Here is a 23,205-nt window from a genome sequence, read left to right as displayed (position 1 = left end):
AATTTAAATCTAAATTGTGCTCCCAATAGAATTCTTAATTTTATATGTAAACTGAGCTTAAAAAAAGAAACAAGAAACACTGTTACAACTAACGGACCTCAGGAGCAGTTAACAACATTCTCTATTTTTTTCTGTCTGTCTGTCTGTCTGTCTGTCTGTCTGTCTGTCTGTGTCTGTCTGTCTGTCTGTCTGTCTGTCTGTCTGTCTGTCTGTCTGTCTGTCTGTCTGTCTCTCTCTCTCTCTCTCTCTCTCTCTCTTTCTCTCACACTCACTCTCTTTCTCTCTCTCTCTCTCTCTCTCTCTCTCTCTCTCTCTCTCTCTCTCTCTCTCTCTCTCTCTCTCTCTCTCTGTGTCACTTTGCTAAACTTGTGCCCAATTTGAATAAGACCTCTTTCTGCTCCCAGCACACACAGGGGAGGCAAGCAGTACAGCAAACCAACAGCAAGCTGCTCTGAAGCCTGGGTCATTGTAAGGAGCACTGCAACAAGAAAACGTGCTAAAAGGACAGAAGCAATTTGGTAAGTCTTTATGATATGATCTGCACATTGGTTTATATTTGTTTTATTTGAAGTAATTTTCTCATATGCATATAAATCAGAATGATAAATTTAAATAGATCTTTGTCTTTCAAACGTTTTCTCCATCTAATACTTTATTTATTTATTTACTGCCTTTTTATTGTAACTTCTTAGTTAACTATTAGGATTTATATTTATATTTAGAATCTGCAGTAATTATTATAGTTTTAATGTCATTTGATTCATTTTTTACCAGATTGATGATGGATAAATATAAATAATCTTTCTGCATAAACAATATTTATTTTCCTATCTTGGTGTAACATTCAACAATTCATTTCTAGTAAGCAACTTTTAGATAGAGGGAAATCACATCTATAAGAGTATTCGATGTAAAGTGTTAAATCTTAAAATTACAATTATGTTTTCAGTATATACACTATGCAGTATGAAACTAATACCTGCATATGCACCTAATATGAACAGGTGCTTCCAAATGCTTCACATTTATATACTTAAGATTTATATTTTATCAGCAATCTGATCCAGCCTGTGGTGTGGGTATGTGAATGTGTGTGTGTGCGTATATGTGTACGTGAATGTTCTGAGAATGTGGCTCTCCTGGGGCTGTTTTTTTGGGTGACAGTCTCCTCTGGAACACAGCAAGGTGTTTGCCTTGGCCATCAGTCTGGCCTCAGCCCATGCTCGAACAGAACTCTGCTTATTGGTTTTTACCTGATGGGAAAAGAACACACCACTCCGTGTGAATGAAGACACTGTAGAGTAGCTCAACCCCTTGCTCCTCCCCAAACCGATGAGCTCTGAATACAAGCCTAGACGTGAAGATGCATTTTTTAACTGAGGAGAGACTGTAGAAATGGTGCGATCTGACACAGTCAGCATGTATCATATAACTGCCCATAATATCTGCTGACTAGACAGCCAGTAGTTAAGGACATGCAATTCACCCTTAGAACTGAGATAAAATGACCATTTTATAAGATAACTGACTAAGGAATTGTATTAATATATAATAAAATTATTAAATTTTTTAATTTAATTTTATTTAAAGTTTTTTTTATCATGAAGCTATCTTAAAAATCTGATTTCTAACAATTTAGTATATTCTCCAAATTCCACACATTCTGTCTGCTCTCTGGCAATCATTTAACATGAGGGGGAAAAAATGTTCATGCAGCTGTTGCTTTTATTGGATAATAAATTCCCTTTAGATTAGTTGAATATGTTCAACTCTGGCCCAAGTTTTGCCTAAAGTAATAGACAAATAAACGCTGTTGTCCTTTTAAAGTTAGCAAATCAGGTGATAATCAGCTTGTTTTAATTAATGACAGTACAGTCAGTAAGAAAACTGTTGGTCTACTAAAGTTTATCACAAATGATCTTTGACAGTGAGGAAAGTGAGCCCTAAAGTCCCAAAGGGTGTGGAGCTCAGACAATGTGTTTCCTCTAAAAGCCAGGTGTTAGGCGTTGACCTGGATTACCATATTAGTTGAAACAGATTGCATCACACAATCAAAAATAAATGTTTTTCTGTCTCCAGCTTACATGTCCCGAATTTCAGTACAATACTTACTATTTAAAATGTGTAATTTCTAATTTCTAATTCTTACCGTTTATTGAATAATGTGATTTAATTTGTACAGCTAAACAGTAAGCTGGAGTGTTTTACATGTAGTGATATATTTAGTTGTAGGTAGCCTGTAGTTTGTGGTTCACAGTAAACTGAATAGCTTTTTTTTAAAGACATTTAACATCCGTTAAAAAGATAAAACCAGGGAAATTTCAATAGAATACTGGCATCAGTGTTTGATAGTTGATTTAGATTCCGTTGATCCTTTGCCAGGAACCACCAGCTTCTTCCGGTACCATTAGGAGTCTGAGACAGAAAGCTCCGTGAGGATCCTGCCAAAGGAAAGTTGCTCAGTGCATTTAAAAGAGTTTTATTCAGGCAAAAACTGTGCTATAGCCAGGCGGTCACTTTTAAACAGAGAAGCCATTATCACTAAATAAATTATGCTTTCTAATGTACATGGGAAGCAGTAATACATTTCTAGCTTTAAATAAACATATCGGATGATTAAACATTTTTAAGCTGACAATCTTTTCTCTCGTAGTCATGAGCTACAGTATGCAAGTTCACTTACATTTATACATGTAATATACATTATTGTGCATGAGAAATAACATCTCTCAAAAGGGGTGTATTGCATTGTGTTGGTCAACAGGTGAACCATGGCTGCTTTTCTTCTACTGTGTGCCTGCCTCAGCATCTCCTCAGCAACAATAATGTTTGGAGAGATAAATGGTGAGTAATTAGTTTTCATTGCTATGCTATGGATCTGGGTTATTTTGGAGCATAACGAATAATTATTGTGGGCTATTTTGGACATACATGCATGTGTAAAAATTTGTAATGTAATAACATAGAAACCAGACATTATGTTATTACAAAGAACTGTGATTTATATTGTGTTTTACTGTAGTTGAATGTGTAACAGTGGCTAGTGAATGTGTCTTGCCAGATGAGGACAGTACCCTCAGTGTTAGCATCCCCATGGGGCAGCCACTACGCCCCCTGTTAGGCGGGAAGGTGGTCATACCCTGTTATTTTCGGGACAACGCAGTCTACAATCCTGAAGCAACTAACGTTGCTCCACTATCACAACGCATCAAGTGGAGCTACATTTACCAAGGCAAAATAAGCCTTATACTTGTGGCCTTTAGGGGAGCAGTACACATTGAGCCACATTATTTGGACCGGGTGGCCATGGTGAACTATCCCTCAGTTACCACAGATGTCACTATAGAGATCTCAGAGCTGCGCTCCAGCGATTCTGGGACATACCGATGTGAGGTAATTCAGGACACTGAGGACAACTACGACTCAGTGGAGATGAATGTTCAAGGTACTACTCGAGCCTGATGGTGAAACCACACAATATTATTTTGACATTTTGATATTGTGGTTATATTTCTGTGTTTTATCATTTAAACTGGTAAACAATGATGAAAGAAAATATCTTTCAAAAGCCTAAATAGATATTATGTCTTGTTTTATATGGCCTCTTTCTGTGCTGCTGGCACCTGTGGAAAATTAAGGTGGCACTCTTTTTTTATTCTCAGGCATTGTGTTCCACTATCGGCCCATAACCAGTCGCTATAGCTTGACTTTTGACATGGCAAAAACAGCTTGTATCGAGAACAGTGCTGTTATTGCAACCCCTGAACAGCTTCAAGCTGCTTATGATGATGGGTTTCATCAATGTGATGCAGGCTGGCTTTCAGATCAAACTGTCAGGTATTGTGTTTCAATCTATTTCCTTTTATACAGATATTCAGCAAATCATTTTTAACAATTTACCTATGGGATTAATAAAGTATTCTAATTATGATTCTAAAATAAAGAATCATAAATCAGAATACTTTATTAATCCCATAGGTAAATTGTTAAAAATGATTTGCTGAATATCAGCAGTTCTCTGTGAAACAAAAAAAAATTGTTCATTACCTAACAGTAACAGTTCTTTGCCATTTCTTCTAATTGTTTTTGGACAATTTTATAATAAATAATATAATTCATACATTTAAATAGATAGTAGAATTTATAATTTTTTTATTATTATGTTTTTATTCATTTATATCTCAGGTATCCCATTCATGAGCCAAGGGAGCCTTGCTGGGGAGACAAGGAAGATTTTCCGGGTATACGTACATATGGAATTAGAGATGATAATGAGACCTACGATGTGTATTGCTTTGCAGAGAAGATGTCTGGTAATAACGAAATGTTTATATAGATAATTATTAAATGCTCTGCATGCAATGCTTGTGTTTTTATTTTACAATTCTGTTATTTTATCCTTAGGCAGAGTCTTCTACTCCATGTCTATTAAAAAGTTTACATTTTCTGAGGCATCTGAACAGTGTGGGAAGCTCGGAGCCAAACTGGCCACCACAGGGCAACTCTACTTGGCCTGGAAAGCTGGAATGGATGTGTGCAATGCTGGCTGGTTAGCAGATGGAAGTGTGAGATACCCTATCAACATCGCCCGCCCACAGTGTGGTGGGGGTCTCCTGGGTGTACGGACTGTGTACCGTTTTCCAAATCAGACAGGTTACCCCCTACCAGACTCCCACTTTGATGTCATCTGCTTTGATGGTAAAAAATTGGTTACATTTTCAATATGTCATTTTGTACTATTATTACTTGATATAATAGTTGTTATTCATGAAAATACACCGCTGCAAGTGATGAATTTTTCTCACTGTTCAGGAGAGTATGAAGTACCTGATCTTTACACTGATGTGTATGCAACCACAGACTTCCACACCCCAGTACCTGACATTTCCATGGCCACAGACTTCCAATCAATAGGACCTGATGTTTCAATTACCACAGACCTCCATACCTACGTACCTAATATTTACATGACCACAGACTCAGAGTTTAGTGTGGGTACCATCACCTCTAATCCAGTCCCCTTTCCTAAAAGTGTCACCACTGGGGGTGAAGTTCGAGGGGAGTTGATAACTCATGAGCCCTGGGTTACCACAATGGTAACACCCCCTTCCTTTTCTAGCACAAAAAGTGATGATGTTATTGCTGTAGCTACAGCACGTCCTGCTCTGGGCTTCGAGATACCCAGAGATAATGCCAGTATTGGTAAGTGAGTGCAAGCGGCTGAAATGCATAAATATATAAGAATAATAAATCTAGTCTAGACTCAGAATAGGCTCCAATCAATTGGGTTCTAAAACCTGAAAATTCTAGAAATGATTAGATAACATCATAACAACATTATCTTTTTTTTCCCCAAGTTCCAGAATTTGAAGGAGTGGTCTTCTACTACCAATCGGGTTTACAGCATTATGCTTTTACCTTTCATGAGGCTCAGGAGATTTGTCGCAAGCAGGGAGCCGAAATAGCCACACCAAATCAGTTGCAGAAAGCTTATGAGGCTGGCTTGCATCAATGCAATGCTGGCTGGCTCCAGGATCAGTCTGTCAGGTCTTACTTTTTTAATACCATTCTTTATGTATTCAACCACAGCATGAAATGTTGAGAAAACACCATGTGAATTGCCTATATAGATTGCATTAAAAGATTAATAGGAATAACAATTTCTTTAATTATATAATTTTTTATAATTCATTGTTTTGTTTGTTTAGCAATAACACATTTCTATGGATAGTGTTAAGTTACTCCTGTTTTAACTTTTTTCTTTCTTAAAAGATACCCTAATGCCTATCCTGAGGAGTGCCCTGGAGATCAACAGCACGCTTCAGGGGTTATCTCTCATGGGTTTAAGCCTGCACATGAACACTATGATGTGTATTGCTACATCAACCAAATAAAGGGTATGATTAAAATGCCAAATATCTTTTCTATATAGAAGTAAAACACCAAGTAAATGTTTCTTAATTGGTAAATTGTTACATTTTTCAAGGTCTTCCAACTGGTAAAATAGAAAAGCGTTAGCTTATTAGCAGGAGTTTTAGACTTTAGATTGGCAAATGCGTTAATGCCAAGTGTCTTAAGATCTCACAATGGCATATTATATATATATTGTATATAAACTTGCATATAAAACTCACTAATTGATTATAGGGACAGTGCATGTAGGACGTTTGAGGACAAAGTGAGAGAGACCTGACTAAGATGGTTTGGACATGTGCAGAGTAGGGACATGGAGTATATTGGTAGGAGAATGCTGAGGATGAAGCCAGGAGGCAGGAGGAAAAATGGAAGGCTAAGGAGGAGGTTTATGGATGTGGTGAGGGAAGACATGCAGGTAGTTGGTTTGAAAGAGGCAGATGTAGAGGACAGAGTAGTATGGAGACGGAAGATCCGCTGTGGCGACCCCTAATGGGAACAGCGGAAAGAAGAAGATGATATAAGGCTCAGTAATTACTACAAACCCAATTTTTTTAAAGTTGGGATTCTGTGTAAACTGTAAAAAAAAAAACTGAATGCAATGATTTGTGAATCTCATTAACCCATATTTTATTCACAATAGTACATAGAAAACATAAAATAAATTTTAACAGAGCAAATGTAACATTTTAAAGACATTCCCCCCCCCCCCCCCCCCCCCGAATAATGTTCTTTAACATACAATTCCGAAGATTTCTCACCATCTACAGAACATAATATCATGAAAAGAAGAATGTGGAAAAATCTCTACACAAAGGACAGGGGTAAAAAGCAGTGTTGGATGCCTGTAATCTTTGGGCCCTCAGGTGGCACTGCATCATTGTATTGTAATTGAAATCACTAAATGGGTGTAGAATCACCACTAGAACTTATTGTCTGTGAACATAGTTCACTGTGTCATCCACAAATGCCGGTTTAACCTCTATCATGCAAAGAAGAAGCCATATGTGAACATGATCCAGAAATGCCACAGTCTTTTCTTGTCCAAAGCTCACTTAAAATAGACTGAGGCAAAGTGAAATACAAACTGTTCTTTAATTTTTCCCTGGGCCCTTTCCCACCTTTTTTCAGACATTTTGCAGCCATCAAATTCAAAACTACTATATTTTTTCCTTAAAATGGTACATTTCCTCAGTTTTAACGTGGGATATGTTTTATATGTTCTATTGTGAATAATATTTTAACTTATCAAATTTGCAAATCATTGCATTCTGGTTTTATTTACATTTGACACAGCACCTAGTGTTATAAACTTGGGGTTATATAAGGTCCATTGTGAATTTACTAGTAGTTCCTAGTCGTTAATAGGAGTAAGGTGAGTGTTATTGAAGAACTACTTACACATAATTATTTTCTTCATAAATACCTTTGAAAATGTGTTATAAAGTTCAACCTATTAACATATTTATTTTCTCATTGTTTTTAGGGGACGTCTTCCACGTCAATTCCTTGGCAAACCTCACCTATCAAGAGGCAGAGGATTACTGCCATAGCCAGAATGCCACCCTTGCTACAACAGGGGAGTTGTATGCAGCCTGGAGTCAAGGCTTCCATAACTGTAACCCAGGCTGGTTGTCTGATGGCAGTGTCCGCTACCCAGTTCAAATGCCATATCTAAGCTGTAATGCAAATAAAACAGGAGTTTACACTATTTATGCTAACCCTGACCAGACTGGATTTCCAGACATTTACTCCAAATATGATGCTTACTGTATAAGAGGTATTAAATGCAGGTCACATAAGAGCAAAACAATAAAGGACATAGATCAACATTGAACATCTATTCAATTTCAGTACAATAAAACTTATATTTTAGTTAGTGAATGTTTATTGTTACATTCTTCAACTCCTCTTCTTGTCTCTCCAGAATCTGTGGCAGGAAGTTATTATGGATCTGGCAGTGTGTTCCCCAGTGAAGGTGTATCTGGCAATAGTCTTCCCATTGCTGAAGGTTCCAGCAGTGGCCACCCCAGTGGAGATGTATCTATTAGTGGCTTTGCCAGTGCTGAAGGTTCCAGTATTGGCTCCTCCAGTGGATATGCATCCAGCAGTGGCCTTTCTTCTGCTGAAGGTTCCAGTACTAGCTTCCCCAGTGGAGATGTGTCAGGCAGCACAGACTCCAGTGGGGGTGTGTCTGGATCTGATGACAGTCATGATGGCTCAGGCATCATTGTCAGCTTCAAGGACAGTGTAGAAAGGCTCTCTGCAGAGGGATCTTCCATAAGAGGGTCTCAAGAAGCATTGGACGGAAGTGCAGTAATTTATACCTCGGGAATGGAATCTGGCGACATCAGTGGAGACCATTCAGGATCAGGTGATGGATCTGGACAGGATAAAAGTGGGTCTGGTGACCTGTCCTCCGGGTCTGGCAGTGGAGATAGGATTATATTGGTTGACCATGTAGTGACCTATATACCATTTCCACAGCCAAAAACAGAGCAAGAATTTGTTAGAAGGCAACCAGAAGTTAGCGGATTCAGTGGGATCCACAGTGGTGACATAACAAGTAGCTCTGGGTTTAGTGGAGTGCCCAGTGGTGATGTCATAAGTGGCTCTGGATTTAGTGGAGTGCTCAGTGGTGGTGTCATAAGTGGCTCTGGATTTGGTGGAGTGTCCAGCGGTGACATCATAAGTGGCTCTGAAGTCAGTGGTGTGCCCAGTGGTGATGTCATAAGTGGCTCTGGTTTTGGTGGAGTGACCAGTGGTGCTGTCATAAGTGCCTCTGGATTTGGTGGAGTGTCCAGTGGTGCTGTTATAAGTGGCTCTGGTTTCAGTAGAGTCCCCAGTGATGGTGTCATCAGTAGCTCTGGATTCAGTGGAGTGCCTAGTGGTGATGTCTTAAGTAGCCCTGGACTCAGTGGTATCCATAGTGGCGATATCATGAATGGATCTGAATTTAGTGAAATTCACAACAAAACCTATGAATCCACTGTTTTCTTTTCTGGTCCTTCTCATGAAGAGGATATACATGGCAGAGATGAAATGCTTCTAGATTTGGAGGGTGTTAATGGCACTGATGTTTCACTTATCAATACCACCAGTACAACCACATTAACATTTACATCCAGTCCTTTGGCAGTGCACCTGATGCCATCCACCATGGACCATCCCACTGTTACTGAGGGTAAAACAGTCACTTATTGTTAAGTTTTTCCTATGGTAAAAATCATAAGCCATTTTAGTTATAACCACATCGTTGCTTAAACTAAACTTGAGCCAATATTCAATTTTGCTAGCCTGCTCATTTAATAATAAAACTGACCCTGGATAATATTTTAACAGCACATGGATGTGCAGACAGCTGGGTGGAATTTGAAGGCAGCTGCTATATCTACTTTACTGAAAGGATGAATTGGACATCTGCTGAACAGCACTGCCAAGAGCTAAACTCTCATTTGCTTAGCATCACTTTCAAGAAAGAGCAAATGTTTGTCAACAGTAAGAATGGAAATACATTGTTAGATGTAATCTGTTTATGATTGTATTATTGCGGTTCTCACTATGAATCCAATTTAAAACCTACCTAGGTCACATTTGGGAATACCAGTGGATTGGACTCAGTGACAGAGACCAGCAAAATGAGTTCAACTGGACAGATGGAAGCCCTCTGGTGAGGTCTTAATCTTAATAATTTAGTTATAACCCTTGAATGACTTTACTAATGTACAGTGAAATGTAAACGCTCTGCATAAATCTATGACTTAGCCTAACAACTAACTGTCAGCTTTTTTCAGGAATTTGTAAATTGGAGACCAAACCAGTCAGAAAGCTTAAATATTAATGAGGCAGAAGACTGTGTAGCAATGATTAGGACTGAGCTTGGCCAGTGGACTAAGGTGCCTTGTAACTACCATCTGCCCTTCACATGCAAAAGCACACTTGGTAAGTACTTCATAGTTGCCACATACATGACACAGTATGCTACAAAGTTTTATACTAAATTTTATCTTATTTATGCAATAAAATACAAGGAAGATTAATATACAACAGTACATATCTGCAAATGAATAAGCGTACTACAAAAGTGGAAGCGAAATCCTGATCAGAAGACCCTGAGAGTTTAGTTTTATGTTTTTGAAAGCCTTCAGTATCATAGAAACAAAATTATCCTTTCAAATTTCTCATCCAGTCAAATGCTCCATACCTCCGATGGTTCAAAATGCCAGGATGTTAGGAAACAGTAGGGAGTACTACCCAATCAACTCCGTCATCCGCTACCAGTGTGACCCTGGATTCAGACAGCGCCACCATTCTGTGATACGCTGCATGCCAGATGGCCAATGGGAAGAGCCTCAAGTGGAATGTGTAGAAAGTGAGTCTAAAGTTTCCACATACAAACACCGAATTTGAGTACTACTGTACTTTTTATACTGGTAGAGCTGTTGTACAAATTACAGGGGTGGACTAATCAACATTTTGTGGATACATTTTTTAACAGACCCATCAGTAAAATCAAAGCTCTAATGTGCTTTCCAGTCTGGGAAACCCAAATGACTAAGTTCAAAGTACCATTACTAAAGTAAAATACAGACATAACTAATTCAGTTTCTTTGTAGAAGAAAAAACTCTGCTATATTCATGATCCTTTACTAAAATGAATTGTCTGTGCTAAAACATCATGTTTGTATTCACAAAAAAAAATGTTAGCAAGGTGTTGGGCAATATTTAACTATGATATGTAAAGATTTCACTTCACATTATGCATGAAATATAGCAGTCCAGTCTGACTAGCCTTTTGTTATTATATGTCTAGATCATAGCATATTGTGTAGGAAGGGTTGTTATGTGATAGTTTGGTCATTTATTTATGTCCACCCTTTCCCCAAAATTGTAATTACAACATATCACACATACTGTATAGATTTACTTTATTTTAAAAGATACTTCATTCTTAAAAGTCAATTTACCATGGGTTTTTATTACATGTTATTTTTCTTGAATTAATAGGTACCACAAACAACAGACTTCAAAAAAGATCCCTTAAAAGGCATTCCAAAGCAGTCAGCAGTCGAACATGAAGAATGGTCCTCTGCACAGGACACAAGGCACGCACTTCAAATCATCTAGAGAACTGTTGATAGTTAAAAAAATAATAAATAAATAAATAAATACATCTCTGCACAAGTCTTATTTTGCCCAGAAGAAATCCAGTAGCCTCGGTAACAGGGTCCACTTTATACAATGATGCACATTTCCTTCTGTTTTGTAGTCTGCCTGGCTGATTTATTTTCGAGTGTTGCTCAGTGTTTTGCTGTTGGGGAAAAAGAAGAATGAGCAAGTTTTCTGAGTTAAAGTTCAAGGAAAGAAAATCTTCCCACCATTAAGCAGTTTTATTTCTTATTCAATCCAATGTTTAACCCAAAGTTAACCCCTTAAAAATTCAACTTGTTTTTTTTTACTTATTCAAGCTTGAGCATATTATTACTACATGGAATTATCCAGTAACTACAATCAAATTAATTTCAAAACCATGTAGTTACAAGAGTCGGTAAAAGTAAAAAAATAAATAAAATTTTGTATATATATATATATATATATATATATATATATATATATATATATATATATATATATTTGAAAAAAAATGTAGATAATCTTTTAGTTTTAATAAATAACAAGCTGAATATATTGTGTGAACAAAATGAAGCCCTGGTAACAAACTACATGAAAAGATTTCTTAATGCTCAACTGGTGACATTGTCACTTCATATCTCCGGTTTTGCATCATATTGTCTGCTTTTTCATAAAAGTGAGTGAGTGATTGTAGGGTGGGCATTAGAGTAACACATATAAAAAGACAAAAGGCTTCAGTGACTACAGCTGAATATAATAAACTCAAAATTATTTTTAATTAATTCTGAGGACACGATCTTTGTTTTTGTTTCGTCCTTTGTTGTTTGTCTTTTGTTTGTACGCCTAGCTTTATCACAGAAAGCAAGTGAGTGTGAAAAGTGAAAACATCCGTTTTACTTCTGTTGCTGTTGAATAGGATTTTATCATTCATGATTTATTTCAACAACTTAAACAAAAAGCATTATTTATTAAGGACTGGAAGCTTGAGGCACATTTGATTGTCTTTTCATTTCGGAAAGCTGGTCCCTATATGAAGCTGTGCTTATATTGCAGAGAGATTTAGGATTGCATAGAGCTACCTGCAAAAAATATATATATATATATATATTCCAAAATTGGAAGATGGCAGAACAAATATTAACATGTTCACATGCCAAATATTAGCTGGGATAACCCAGAACCCTCTCTGTAAGTTAAGCGGTGATTATTGCACTGGTTTGTATTTTAGTCATATAGAGTAATAGCCTGCACTTTTATATGCCATTGTTTTGCTGTCTACTGTTACACTGAGCTCATAGCTATCTGAGTGCCACACCTGTGTCCACTGAATAAACAGAAACAAAGGCCAGAGTTGTTACATGTCTATTTTAAATTGTTTGTTGTTTGTGTGACTTTTTAAATAACAACACATGCTGTATGATGTTCTATAACTCCAGTTGTAAATAAGTATCATTTACTATTTAGACATACTGTATCACCCATTTGCACTCATTCATCCCTGCATGATTTCTGCATAAACAGCTTATTTAGTTGAATAGACCTATCTTCAAAAATCTCAGAGGAAAAAACAGGCCCATGAACATGTCTTTCATAGGTAACAATATTCACCTTCATGCAGAGCACCACAGAGAAAAAAACGACAGAAACACTGGTGTCCTTTCATTCTAACATCACCCCCAATTATATGCAACCCTCATAATTGGGAAAGCAGGTGTAAAATAGGATGTCTATGAGTTAGAAAAACAAGAAAATGACCAGTCATTATATTTGCCTAAATGTATAAAAGTAAATCTCAAAGTAATGGCTCGAGTATGAAGTCCAGCAAAGGCTCTGTGTGTGTGCCCGGCTTTATATCCCTCATCCATCATCCAAGATTCTTTACACACAAGAGTTTATTGTGCCCTCTACTGCTCACTCTATGAAATACATTTGTGGAAAATTCACAATTAACATCATCATAATCATCATCATCACCGTCATTGCAGTGATCCCTTTTTTGTGGTCATTTATTAATCTTCAATAGCCATTTTATCCTAGTCCGACTTGAAAGTAATCAGGAATGCTGAAAATGAAATAAGAATCCACACTGTATGGCATGTCAGAACACCATAAACACATCTATTTATACAGCAATTTAAAGTCCCCAGTCTACATATTGTTTTCTCATATGTTTTTGGAAGGTGGGAGGAAACTGAAGTTCTCAGAGGAACCCTATGACATGACACAAAATCTTGCAAAAAAGGCTGGGACCCTGGCAATGATCCATCCTGTCCATATTGCAAACATTAGTAATGTGATTTTTGAAAACAGTCCTTGGTTTGTAATGGATTTCTGGCCTAAAGAGGACTCATCATTCATCCATTCATTTTCTCCCGCTTATCCACAATTCGGGTCGCGGGGGCAGCAGTCTAAGCAGGCCCCCGCCTTCGACTGCTGCCCAATCCTCACAGCACCGTTCCTAAAGAGGACTGATTATTTATTTTCATTTATAGGAGCATTTAATAGCTTCCATATGTTAATAGATAAAATGAAGTTAAGGACCCCTTTGACTGATGAGCACATGGTTATTAAATACATGAAATTTGTACAATAATTTTAAAGCTGTGAGTCAACTACATATAGACGTAGATAAAGATATATATAAAATGACAAAGCTGGTAATTTATAATAGTGGCAGCAGATTCGATGATCAGCTTTTAATCAGTTTTAAAAATATGGCTAAATTGTGCTGCCAAAACAGCTCTGACTTATTAAGGCTACATGTCTTGTGGTATCGGGACTCATCTTATCTCATGCAGACACAGTTGAACACGCATTCACACCTATAGTCACAGATCAACCTGCTAGTATGTTTTTGAAGGAAACCAGAAAACACAGTTAAAACCCACACAGACCCAAAAAGAACAAGAAAAAATCTGTACTGAGTCTGAACTCAGGATCAAACCAGGAAGCCTGTGGCAGCAACATAACACACTGCACCATCATGCCATGTTATATTTGAAAATAAATGATTACAATATTATTGCAGCAATAACCACTAAAAATGTGTTTAAAAAAAAAATTTATTATCTGAAATGATAGTTAACATTTGCATGTTGTTTTTCTTTCTAAACAAACTGTAATAAACACATGCATGAATTATGGGATAAACAGAATTAATGAAATTAAACAATTAACTATATGTAGAATAACACATATGAAAAGCTTTTAGTCATATGAGCAAAAATATATCACAGACCTTTGGGTAAAAAATTACCTTTAATAATGGATTGCATTGTTGCACCTATATGTGTGTGAAATGTAAAGATTGTGTGTGTGTGTGTGTGTGTGTGTGTGTGTGTGTGTGTGTGTGTGTGTGTGTGTGTGGGTGTGGGTGTGTGTATATAATACATGTGATGGCAGAACACACTGCATGTATTGCACAGTGAATGTACATTGGTATGGCTGATGTGAGATTGCATACCAAGGGCAGTTTTTGCAGACCTATTCCCTGAGCAACACTTGGTTTAATGTTTAATTATACATATATGTATAAAATCAGTTAAAGTAATAGTGGAAAACAATTAAGTCCATTTAATCCATGCTAAACCATTTGCAGATGAATGGGAACAGTTCTAAAACCCTTTAATTGAAATACAAAAATTTGAATGTGACTGACCAAAGCATACACAATCTGCCAGGCGTTTGTGTTCAATGAAATTAAAAACAGATGACCAAAGTTGTTTCAGTATATCACCATCTGACTTTGTGACAGTAAACTCCATATTTTAAATGCTGGGGAGGAAAGCCGAAGCTCCGCACTCCAGGTTCGAATGGGCCACAGTTCGCTCTGGGGTTGGTAATTGGGTAACGCACACTTTTATCAGCCACCCACCCAGCATCACACTGATCCAACCCTGCAAACCTCCAAGCTGCATACAGCTGACCCACTTTAGCAATCTGAGCACCATCCTGCACACACTTCTCCACTGCCTCAGAGAAGTTCAAGTTATGCTGGTGATGCAGGAAGTAAACCTCACCTAAAACCAGGAACAGAACAATCATTCAGCTTGTTTTTGTCATCATTAAAACAGAGGTTACAGATGTTATACAGCTGATCAGGGCAGAATATCTCAGGAATTTCTCACAAGAGAGCCTTTATACCTTTATTATATTATATTACATAATAGTTAAGTTAAAAATGAATAATAAGAAATTACTGAAGCGCAGTTTCATAATGAAAAATCAGTCTAAAAACAACGTGGGTTATCTAAATAATAGGCTACAATAATCATCCCCAATTCTCAATGCTATAAATAAAAAAAAAAAAAATAAAATCCAGCATATTATTAAAGTTAGTCTGTTTTAAAACTAATTATATTTTATATTGTACATTTAGTGGGAATTTAGTCTATATCATCTATAGCATTCTTGCATCAACTCTGCTCACAACCTTACACAAACAAACACAAATAAATAATTAGCATATGGTACATATAATTACCATTTGTTTTAATCAATTTAATAAATCAATTCAGATTGAAAGAGAATTCGGTATTATAACACAGTACCAATTCAGTGGTTTAATGTGTATTATGTGGTCTCTAAGCAACTTTTTAATGGTTTTTAAATTGTGTCAAGAAAATTATTCTTTTTTAAAATTTGGAAATATTAAAATGTACTATTAACGTTATTATTAGTATACATATACAATTTAGTCATGTGTTCAAGCCTGTAGGATTAGTGCATGTATAAATTTGCCAGCATTAGTTAGGTATAAAGATGCACTTATATTTGTACCTTTCATAGTAAGAGCGCGCAGCTGAAGTCTGTCATAGGCAAAAGAGTCAAACCATCATTTTCGACTAAGTGCGAATGAATTCCATCCTTGACTACATCCAAAAAAGTCTGAGTTTTAAAACAGATTGCTTGTCAAAGATCTAATGATGTGTAACGTTAGACTAATTAGCTCAGGAAAAGATGCAAGCCAGAGAACAGATTCCTGAGAGGTGACTATCGCTGGAGATAATCTGAAAACAGTTTTGCTCTTTGAAGACTGAGACTCATGAGAATTTTAGATATCAAAGCCAAGGCCAGTTGTATTTTTTTAATCATTGAAGGCCAGGGTGTATTTGATATGCATGATCTGCTGGTTTCATCAGAGGCGCAATTGGCTCTTCAGCTCAGCCTTTGGGTGGAGATGCAATTTTTGCCCCAGCTGTAATGAGTCATATGCTCCTTCAAATTCTGTAAAAACACCTGCTGGTTTTTTTTTCCACAGTGAAAAATCTCAGAGCAGTTTCTTCTATTAAAATACATTTTCAAGAGTTAAACTCAGTGCTTTTTAAAACTGCTCAGATTTTTGCAGGACAAAGAAATATTGAATTCAAGGCTTATGGTTAGTATAAGGTGTGTAAGTGTTTCCCTATCAGACAATGGTCCAAGTAGATGCTAAGAACTATTAATTATTGAATGAATCCTTAAAGAACCCTTGATGTACTCCTTTATATTCCAAGAGTGTATATTATATAGGTAGATACTGTACAATTACTGGCCACTTAACAATAAACCCCTGTTCATTTATGCACTTATCCAATTAGCTGATTAAGAGCTTCAGTTAATGTTTATATCAAGATATCAAAATATCCAGAATTATATTAGCAACTTTGAATGTAGCTGTTTGTTTCAAATGGGATTGAATAGTACAAATATTACTAGTTTTCTGGCATTTTTAGGCAAAAATATCCCTAAAGGTCAGATTTGTTTGAGTTGACAGGAGGACTGCTTACCTCATGCTTTACAATCATGGTAAGCAAAATAGTACTGCAGAACAAACACAACATTTTTAAATGTGTGGTGAATAGGCAAAAATAGCAGGAGATTTCATTGTGTTTTACTTCTGTCAGCCATGAAGAGGAATCTGAGGCTACATTTGACAAAGCTTAATCTGAACTTTGCAGTGAAAATTGGTAAAACCTGTGACCTCAGTTTCCTGTTTTTGGCTGACAGGCGTGAAACAGAAATGACTGGCTGATTCGTTCACTGCATAAAGCAGGTGTACAGCTGTTCCTGAAAAAGTGGAAGGTGAATGTGCGACATAAATCCTTTTGCACAGCCGTAGGAAATAACGCATAGTGATCACCTTTGATCAAAGAAGCGAAACAGAAGGCATCAAAGTGGTCGAGAGTTTTGTGGCGTACGCCATAGCTTCTGACACCCGGTGCCAGGTCTGTACCACCACAGGCATCTCGAGGCACTGATACAGGGTACTGTGCTGTCCCATCAGCCAGCCAACCAGCGTTGCACCAGTCAAGATTTTCTTCCTCCCAGGCTGCAAGCAGCTGTTCGAAGGTGGCGAGGCAAGCACCCTGCTGCTCACATGCATCTTTAGCTTCCTGGAAGTTAAACTGGTAGCGACCCATAGGAGAGAAATATGGGAACACTATACCTGTGGGAGGCAACCAAACTGTGATTTTAAGTCATTTTAAAAACACTATAGTTACACACCCAATACTGAAATTGTTGATGCAAAATTATACATTTCCCAGTATCTCAGAGTATCCCCTTAGTACAGTATAGTGATACTATATGTGGATGCTGTCCTAAAGCAGTGTCTGTAAAAACTACAAGAAAGCAATGTCTTCAGAATGTACAATATGTGCAGCTGTAGGTATATAATTACTAGGTACCACTGTAGGCATGTAATTACTGATTGTAGCCCTTCTGGGGTTGTTCCTCTGCACATTATGTCATCATCCCTCTACTATTCTCTCTTTTTCATCCACCGAAAGAGACCGCCATATGCATCATCTACCATGGACCATGCACCAGTGGTATTATTTCACTGGTGGATCAATCTCAAAACAGTACTTATGTTACTTATATGGGGGTGACCTTGGAACATGTTGACCTTGGAATGTATCAGGCACACCAGTTGTGCTGAGGTTTTATAAACACTGTGAGTGCCCACTGAACACTATGTCCTAATAAATATTATAAATCTACAATGAGAGACAATTAATAGATTGTTCCATGTGATAATGCATTAGTCATAATCAAGTCCCATATTTGTTCCAGTACTTTCTGACCATAGCATTCCTGTTGTGGTGCTTAAAAATCCTAGCTGTACCTGATGTACTAATAACATCTGGTCAAAGGTATAATGGATCATATCCACTAAAAGACAGGGCACACAGGGCTGGCAAATTACTGGAAAAATCAAACCTGAATATTAAATATGGGAAAAATTATATATATATATTTATATATAAAAGATTAGATAAAAAAAAAAAAAAAAGAAATAAGGAAATTCTTTCATGTAGAGCATGTTGGTCTATTTTTACTTTTTTGCTTATTGTTTTCTACATCACCCACAATGCAGTTCAACTACCTGATGAAAGGGTCTTTCTAGTTGCTTAAACAAAACTGGTTCCAAAATTTCTACTTTGACAAAGTGAGAAAAAAAAGAAGCTTTTGTTCTGTGTTCTGAGAAGCTAACAGCAAATCTTACAATTATCACTTAAGGTTGAGACTGTACAAACTTGCTCTCCGTACCACAGCCATAGCTGGAAGTGCAACATGAGCAAAACCGGCCATGTTATCTGGCTAGGAATTACGGCACACAATAATTAATACTACTAATACTGAATGCTTGTAAGCTCATGTATGTGGAAAAGAGAAGATAGCACTTGGAGTGTGTTGCATTGCTTGTTGATAACAAGCAGCAAATTGAAAAGTTGCAGTTGAATGGCTTTGTGTGTTGTAGAGAAAGAAATTGTTAGTCTTCACCCTTTCTTGTTGGTAGATGTTGCATGATAGGAGAATGCTGACTGGTGTGCAGGAATCGGCCAAGACAGTAGGTAGAAAATATTAAACTGCGTTAAAAAAAAATTTATGATGCGCTGTGACATCAGTGTGGTATAAATGTCTCTTGAATAAAGAAAATTTTCAGTGTGAAATTTTCCTGTAAGGATACCAACAAACTATATTTCTCAGTAAATATGGACCTACCCTGCTGAAAAAAAAGCAACTATTATATCAATCTGATGGTTTCCACTAGCAATACCAGTACAACACATCAGCTGTTAACAGATAACTAAATGGTTTTCATTATATTGTTTGTTTGTTTACAAAATCTGCAAGCCAAAATATTGGTGAACTGAACTGGTGTCCAGTAGATGCCAACATGTGATCTACAATGTTTCAAACAGGGTGGGCTGTACATTTCCAACCTAGGCCTTTAGTGATGTGTTTTTGACACCATGGCTATTGAGACCATCAATATTATTCAGAAATGCAGTAAAACAGAGCATCACCGAAAGGGTTATAATGGTGTTATTAAAACAAGAGACCCAATTAACACAATTCAACAAGTCTCCTTTCATTGCAGCCACAGCTGCCTGCCCACATACATCAGCTCTAGCCTGGGTTTTCCGTGCATCTTTGTACATTTATTTTGCATGCATTACATTTTTTCCAGGAATTGTAAAGGGCTTACGGCAGTTTCCTTTGACCCCAGAAGGATGAGATATGATGGCTGAAATCTGATTGGATAGAAACTCTAACCTAAACTTACACTCAGTTTTGCTGTAGTGCACCTGAGAGACAAGATGAAATGAAGAGAATAGACTATTGGGAATAATATTCATATTCAAGATTAAATATATATTTAAACGTAAGTCAGTGATTCTGTGTTCTATTGGTCTTTAATGGAATCCAGACATAACATGAGAACCAGTAGTGGAGGTGGTGTTTCAGTGTTGAAGGTACTGGTCACTGAATTGGAAGGTCATAAGCTTAAATCTCAGCACCACCAAGTTGCCAGTGCTGGGCCCTTGAGCAAGTCCCTTAAACATCGACTGCTCAATTGTAAGTCACTCGGGATAAGGGCATCTGTCAAATAACTTAAATGTTAGTAAATTTATCAGTCCTATTTGGACTGTCCACTAGGTTTTTTTTCAGCAGGGAACAATGCAACCTACATAGTTGGTGCACCTGATGAAATGATCCCTAATTTCAAATTAAATTAAAATATACCTATTAAATAATAAAAAACAGCAACTATTTATGTTGCAAATGAGTTTTAAAGACAATTACGTCACCCCGAAACTGAAGATCCACTGTGATGCTCTCATCCTCCAAGCCGTCTATAATCTCACAGCGGTAGCGCCCAGTGTCGTCACTCAGAAGTGGGTTGATGACCAGAGACGCGTCACCCGGAGTGCTCCGGCGTAGGCGCACACGACCCCGGAAGTCGCCGTAACTCCTGTGACGGGAGCCAAAAGCTGCCATGACGTGCAGCTCTTTGGTTTCACCTGTGCTAGGCTGCCAGAACCACTTCACCCTTGTCCTGCGAGGTGCACTGACCTCCGGCTCGTAGCGGTATACACATGGAAGGGTCACGTTGCCTCCTTGCACAGCAGACACCAATGCCTGTGGAGATTCCACGTGAAGACGCACACCACTGAAGTATACTAGGAAAGGTTAAGGAGAAGGTTAATAAGGGCCAGAAAGACATTATATATAGCTATGTCAATGCAAAAAAATATTAACTATAACTAATTTAGCAAAACTGCAACACTGTTTATTATTAGATGCAACAAATTGATAATGTGAGGTAACACAGCTAGACATACTCTCTCCATTTCCGTTGCCATCAGGTGACAAGTCCTGATAGTAGAAACTGTTGGAGTATCTCAGGGTCTGACTCGCGCGCACAAGATGCAGCAGCATGAGCAGCAGCAGAGGGCGCTTCATCCTCATCTTCACCAGACCTCTGCTATTCCAAACAACATCCTACACAAGAGCACGTATAATAAACCATTATTTAAAAATTTACAGTTTTCTGCACTAATATTTTACCTTGCACTCATAACAGATATGATGTTTTGCACATTTTGCTCTTATTTTTGATTGCAGTGTTTTTATTTATTTATTTTTATTAATTTTTTTTTAAGAGAATGCTATATAACAATAAAATCTACTTGACCTGAACTTACATTAAGACAAAGGCTATAGAACATTTGACTGCCAGATATGAAGCTCTAACAAACAGGGTAAATAAAGTGTTTTTCTTTTTGCAAACTGCAATTTTTTGTTAATGCATTCATTTTGACGTTCTCTTCTTACTGTGTAGGTGTATAGGATACTCGCCTATACCGAACAATTATTGCTTTTTTTTCTCTCAAAACTGCATGCAGAAATGAACGCATTTCACGCGAAATCGTGCTAATTTCTTAAACTGTCACAAATAACAACAAAAGAATGACTTGCTTTTGGTTAATTAAGAGCTGCTTACCGACTGAAGACGATGCTGTGCTCGGTGCATTCTCTGAACTGTTTTCTCATGTGTTCACATGTTCACGCTCCGCCCGGGTTTAAAACCCGAGCTCCCCCTCCGCGCGTGGCTGAAGAGCTGCGGTGACGTCACGGAGGCATCCTCGCTGCTCGCGAGCACGAGCTTACACTGTATCAACACCAGCACAGGCAGAAGGTTAAAAAAAAAAAAAAAATCAAGAAACAAAAGATCTAAAACAAAGCAGTCCTTAATTCATGTCTACTGTTCAGTTCTTAAGTGTGTTCACAAACACATGCGTAGAACATAATCCCCCAAAAAATGGCTTTTCATTGTTTCATTCATTCATTTCTCTTTGGGAGTACCGATTGTGTTAGTGTGGAGTCAATCCCAGAGTTGAAAGGCATGAATACACCAGCAGTCCATTGCAGGAGTTTTGCAAAGAAAGCCAGAGAACCCTATAGAAACATACATAGGCAGACAGGGAACATGCACATGAGCTCCACACGAGCTCAGCATTAAAGCAGTGACCTCTGAGCTTAGAGGTGGTAATGCTACCAGCTGTGCCACCCTGTTTTGTCATTTATATTTCGCTTTTCATGTGTAAAATGTCTATTCATTGTTCATTTTGCTTCATCACTGTAAGAGTACATGTATAAAGTACTCTTAAAGCTCTTTCATAGACAAGTGTTTCCTTATCAAGAGTCAAATTTCTAAATTATGCTTTTTCTCTAATTCCAGTAAATGTAAAAAAAAAAACTTTATAGTTTTTTGTATGTTTGTGTTTTTATTATACTTTAAATGAAAACATCACCATTTACCCACAAGGAAAACAAGAAATTGAATCCAAAGCTATCAGGCCTATCTGTAAACATCCTGAGCTCTGACATTATTCTCAAAAATACAGCTAGCTATGGGAAAAAAAGCTGAAACCAAAATTCCACTTTCCCCCAAAGGCCACTAAAGCTGTTTAATTTTCCAGCATCAGTACTGGATGGCATAGGTATCCTTAAAAAGATGGGATTTTTTCCACTCTCTGGCATGCATATAGTCTCTGAAGAGTTGACAGAATATCCTTTCATGCCACTCCATCACTTGAATTCAGTAACCTTCACTGTGTTATCTTCCTAAATATAGACCATCCTGCTGAAGGTATTGTTTTGATATCAGCTATAGCTATGTCAGCTTACCAGTAGCTGGGGAAAGGAAAGGGCTGCTCAGCGGCCTTTGGTGAGAGCAGGATGTTGAGCTGACTCCATCACTCAGCATTATGACACAGAGCAAAACACAGATCAAACCTCCTCTGCTTATGATTGCTTGCTTTTCACCCTTCCACATAACAAGAAGCAGGGGAGATAGATTTACCTTGCTGCTTTTACAGATACCAAGACCCATTATTGATGTGTTTGAAGATCACAGACAGTTTATTCCCAAAGCTAAGATGAAAGCTCTCGCCTGAGGCAAGGAATGCCAACCGCTGAATAGCAGGGGAAGGAAGATGAGGATAATTTTTGGCTGCCGACACCAACACAACATCGTGCACTGATAGTTTGGCAAAATAAAGATCCAGAGCACTCTTTGGATTTTCCTAAACACTTGTCAGTGTCCATCATAAATCAAAAGGGAGACAGAGAAGACTAAATCTATTTTATCTGGGTCGAAAAGGTGGTAAAGAGAATTTAACCAAATCTATCAGGCATTTCTACACCAGTAACTTTTGAGATATAAAATACATACAAAATAGTACAGATTTTTAGAATTCACATTATATTTAATGAACATGTGAAAAATATCACTCATATCTTAATGCTGGTAACTGAATGCATCAGAAAACTTGATGAAATACAGTTGAATTAGCAAAAAAAAAAAAAAAAAAAAAACATCTT

At 37.4% G+C, this 23,205-nt stretch overlaps 2 protein-coding genes across 4 annotated transcripts; one reads left to right on the top strand and one right to left on the bottom strand.

Moving 5' to 3' along the window:
• Positions 1–354: 354 nt before the first annotated feature.
• Positions 355–12,394, top strand: acanb (aggrecan b). Of its 3 annotated transcripts, none has more exons than XM_083561743.1 (16): positions 355–518; positions 2,765–2,844; positions 3,062–3,445; positions 3,663–3,837; positions 4,186–4,313; positions 4,405–4,698; positions 4,813–5,202; positions 5,364–5,547; positions 5,773–5,897; positions 7,400–7,693; positions 7,841–9,097; positions 9,256–9,411; positions 9,501–9,583; positions 9,708–9,855; positions 10,103–10,285; positions 10,921–12,394. In XM_083561743.1, exons 2-16 carry the CDS (start codon positions 2,772–2,774, stop codon positions 10,989–10,991), a joined length of 3,945 nt encoding a protein of 1,314 aa, XP_083417869.1. In that variant the 5' UTR covers positions 355–518; positions 2,765–2,771; the 3' UTR covers positions 10,992–12,394. The 3 variants fall into 3 exon arrangements, with proteins under 3 accessions (XP_083417869.1, XP_083417868.1, XP_083417870.1); XM_083561742.1 differs by having other exon boundaries at positions 5,358–5,547; XM_083561744.1 differs by having other exon boundaries at positions 392–518; positions 2,383–2,844.
• Positions 12,395–14,094: 1,700 nt separating this feature from the next.
• Positions 14,095–21,461, bottom strand: hapln3 (hyaluronan and proteoglycan link protein 3). The gene is made up of 5 exons (XM_083559946.1): positions 21,323–21,461; positions 20,661–20,820; positions 20,127–20,498; positions 17,168–17,473; positions 14,095–15,065 (listed from the first exon to the last, which is right to left on the bottom strand). The coding sequence occupies exons 1-5, from the start codon at positions 21,350–21,352 to the stop codon at positions 14,779–14,781; spliced, it is 1,155 nt and encodes a 384-aa protein (XP_083416072.1). The 5' UTR covers positions 21,353–21,461; the 3' UTR covers positions 14,095–14,778.
• Between the last annotated feature and the right edge of the window lie 1,744 nt (positions 21,462–23,205).

Source organism: Silurus aristotelis (assembly GCF_946808225.1).
Source record: "Silurus aristotelis genome assembly, chromosome: 14".
NCBI classification, from domain to species: Eukaryota; Metazoa; Chordata; class Actinopteri; order Siluriformes; family Siluridae; genus Silurus; species Silurus aristotelis.
The sequence above is the reverse complement of the archived record's forward strand: the minus strand, read 5'-3'. Positions and strand labels throughout refer to the sequence as shown.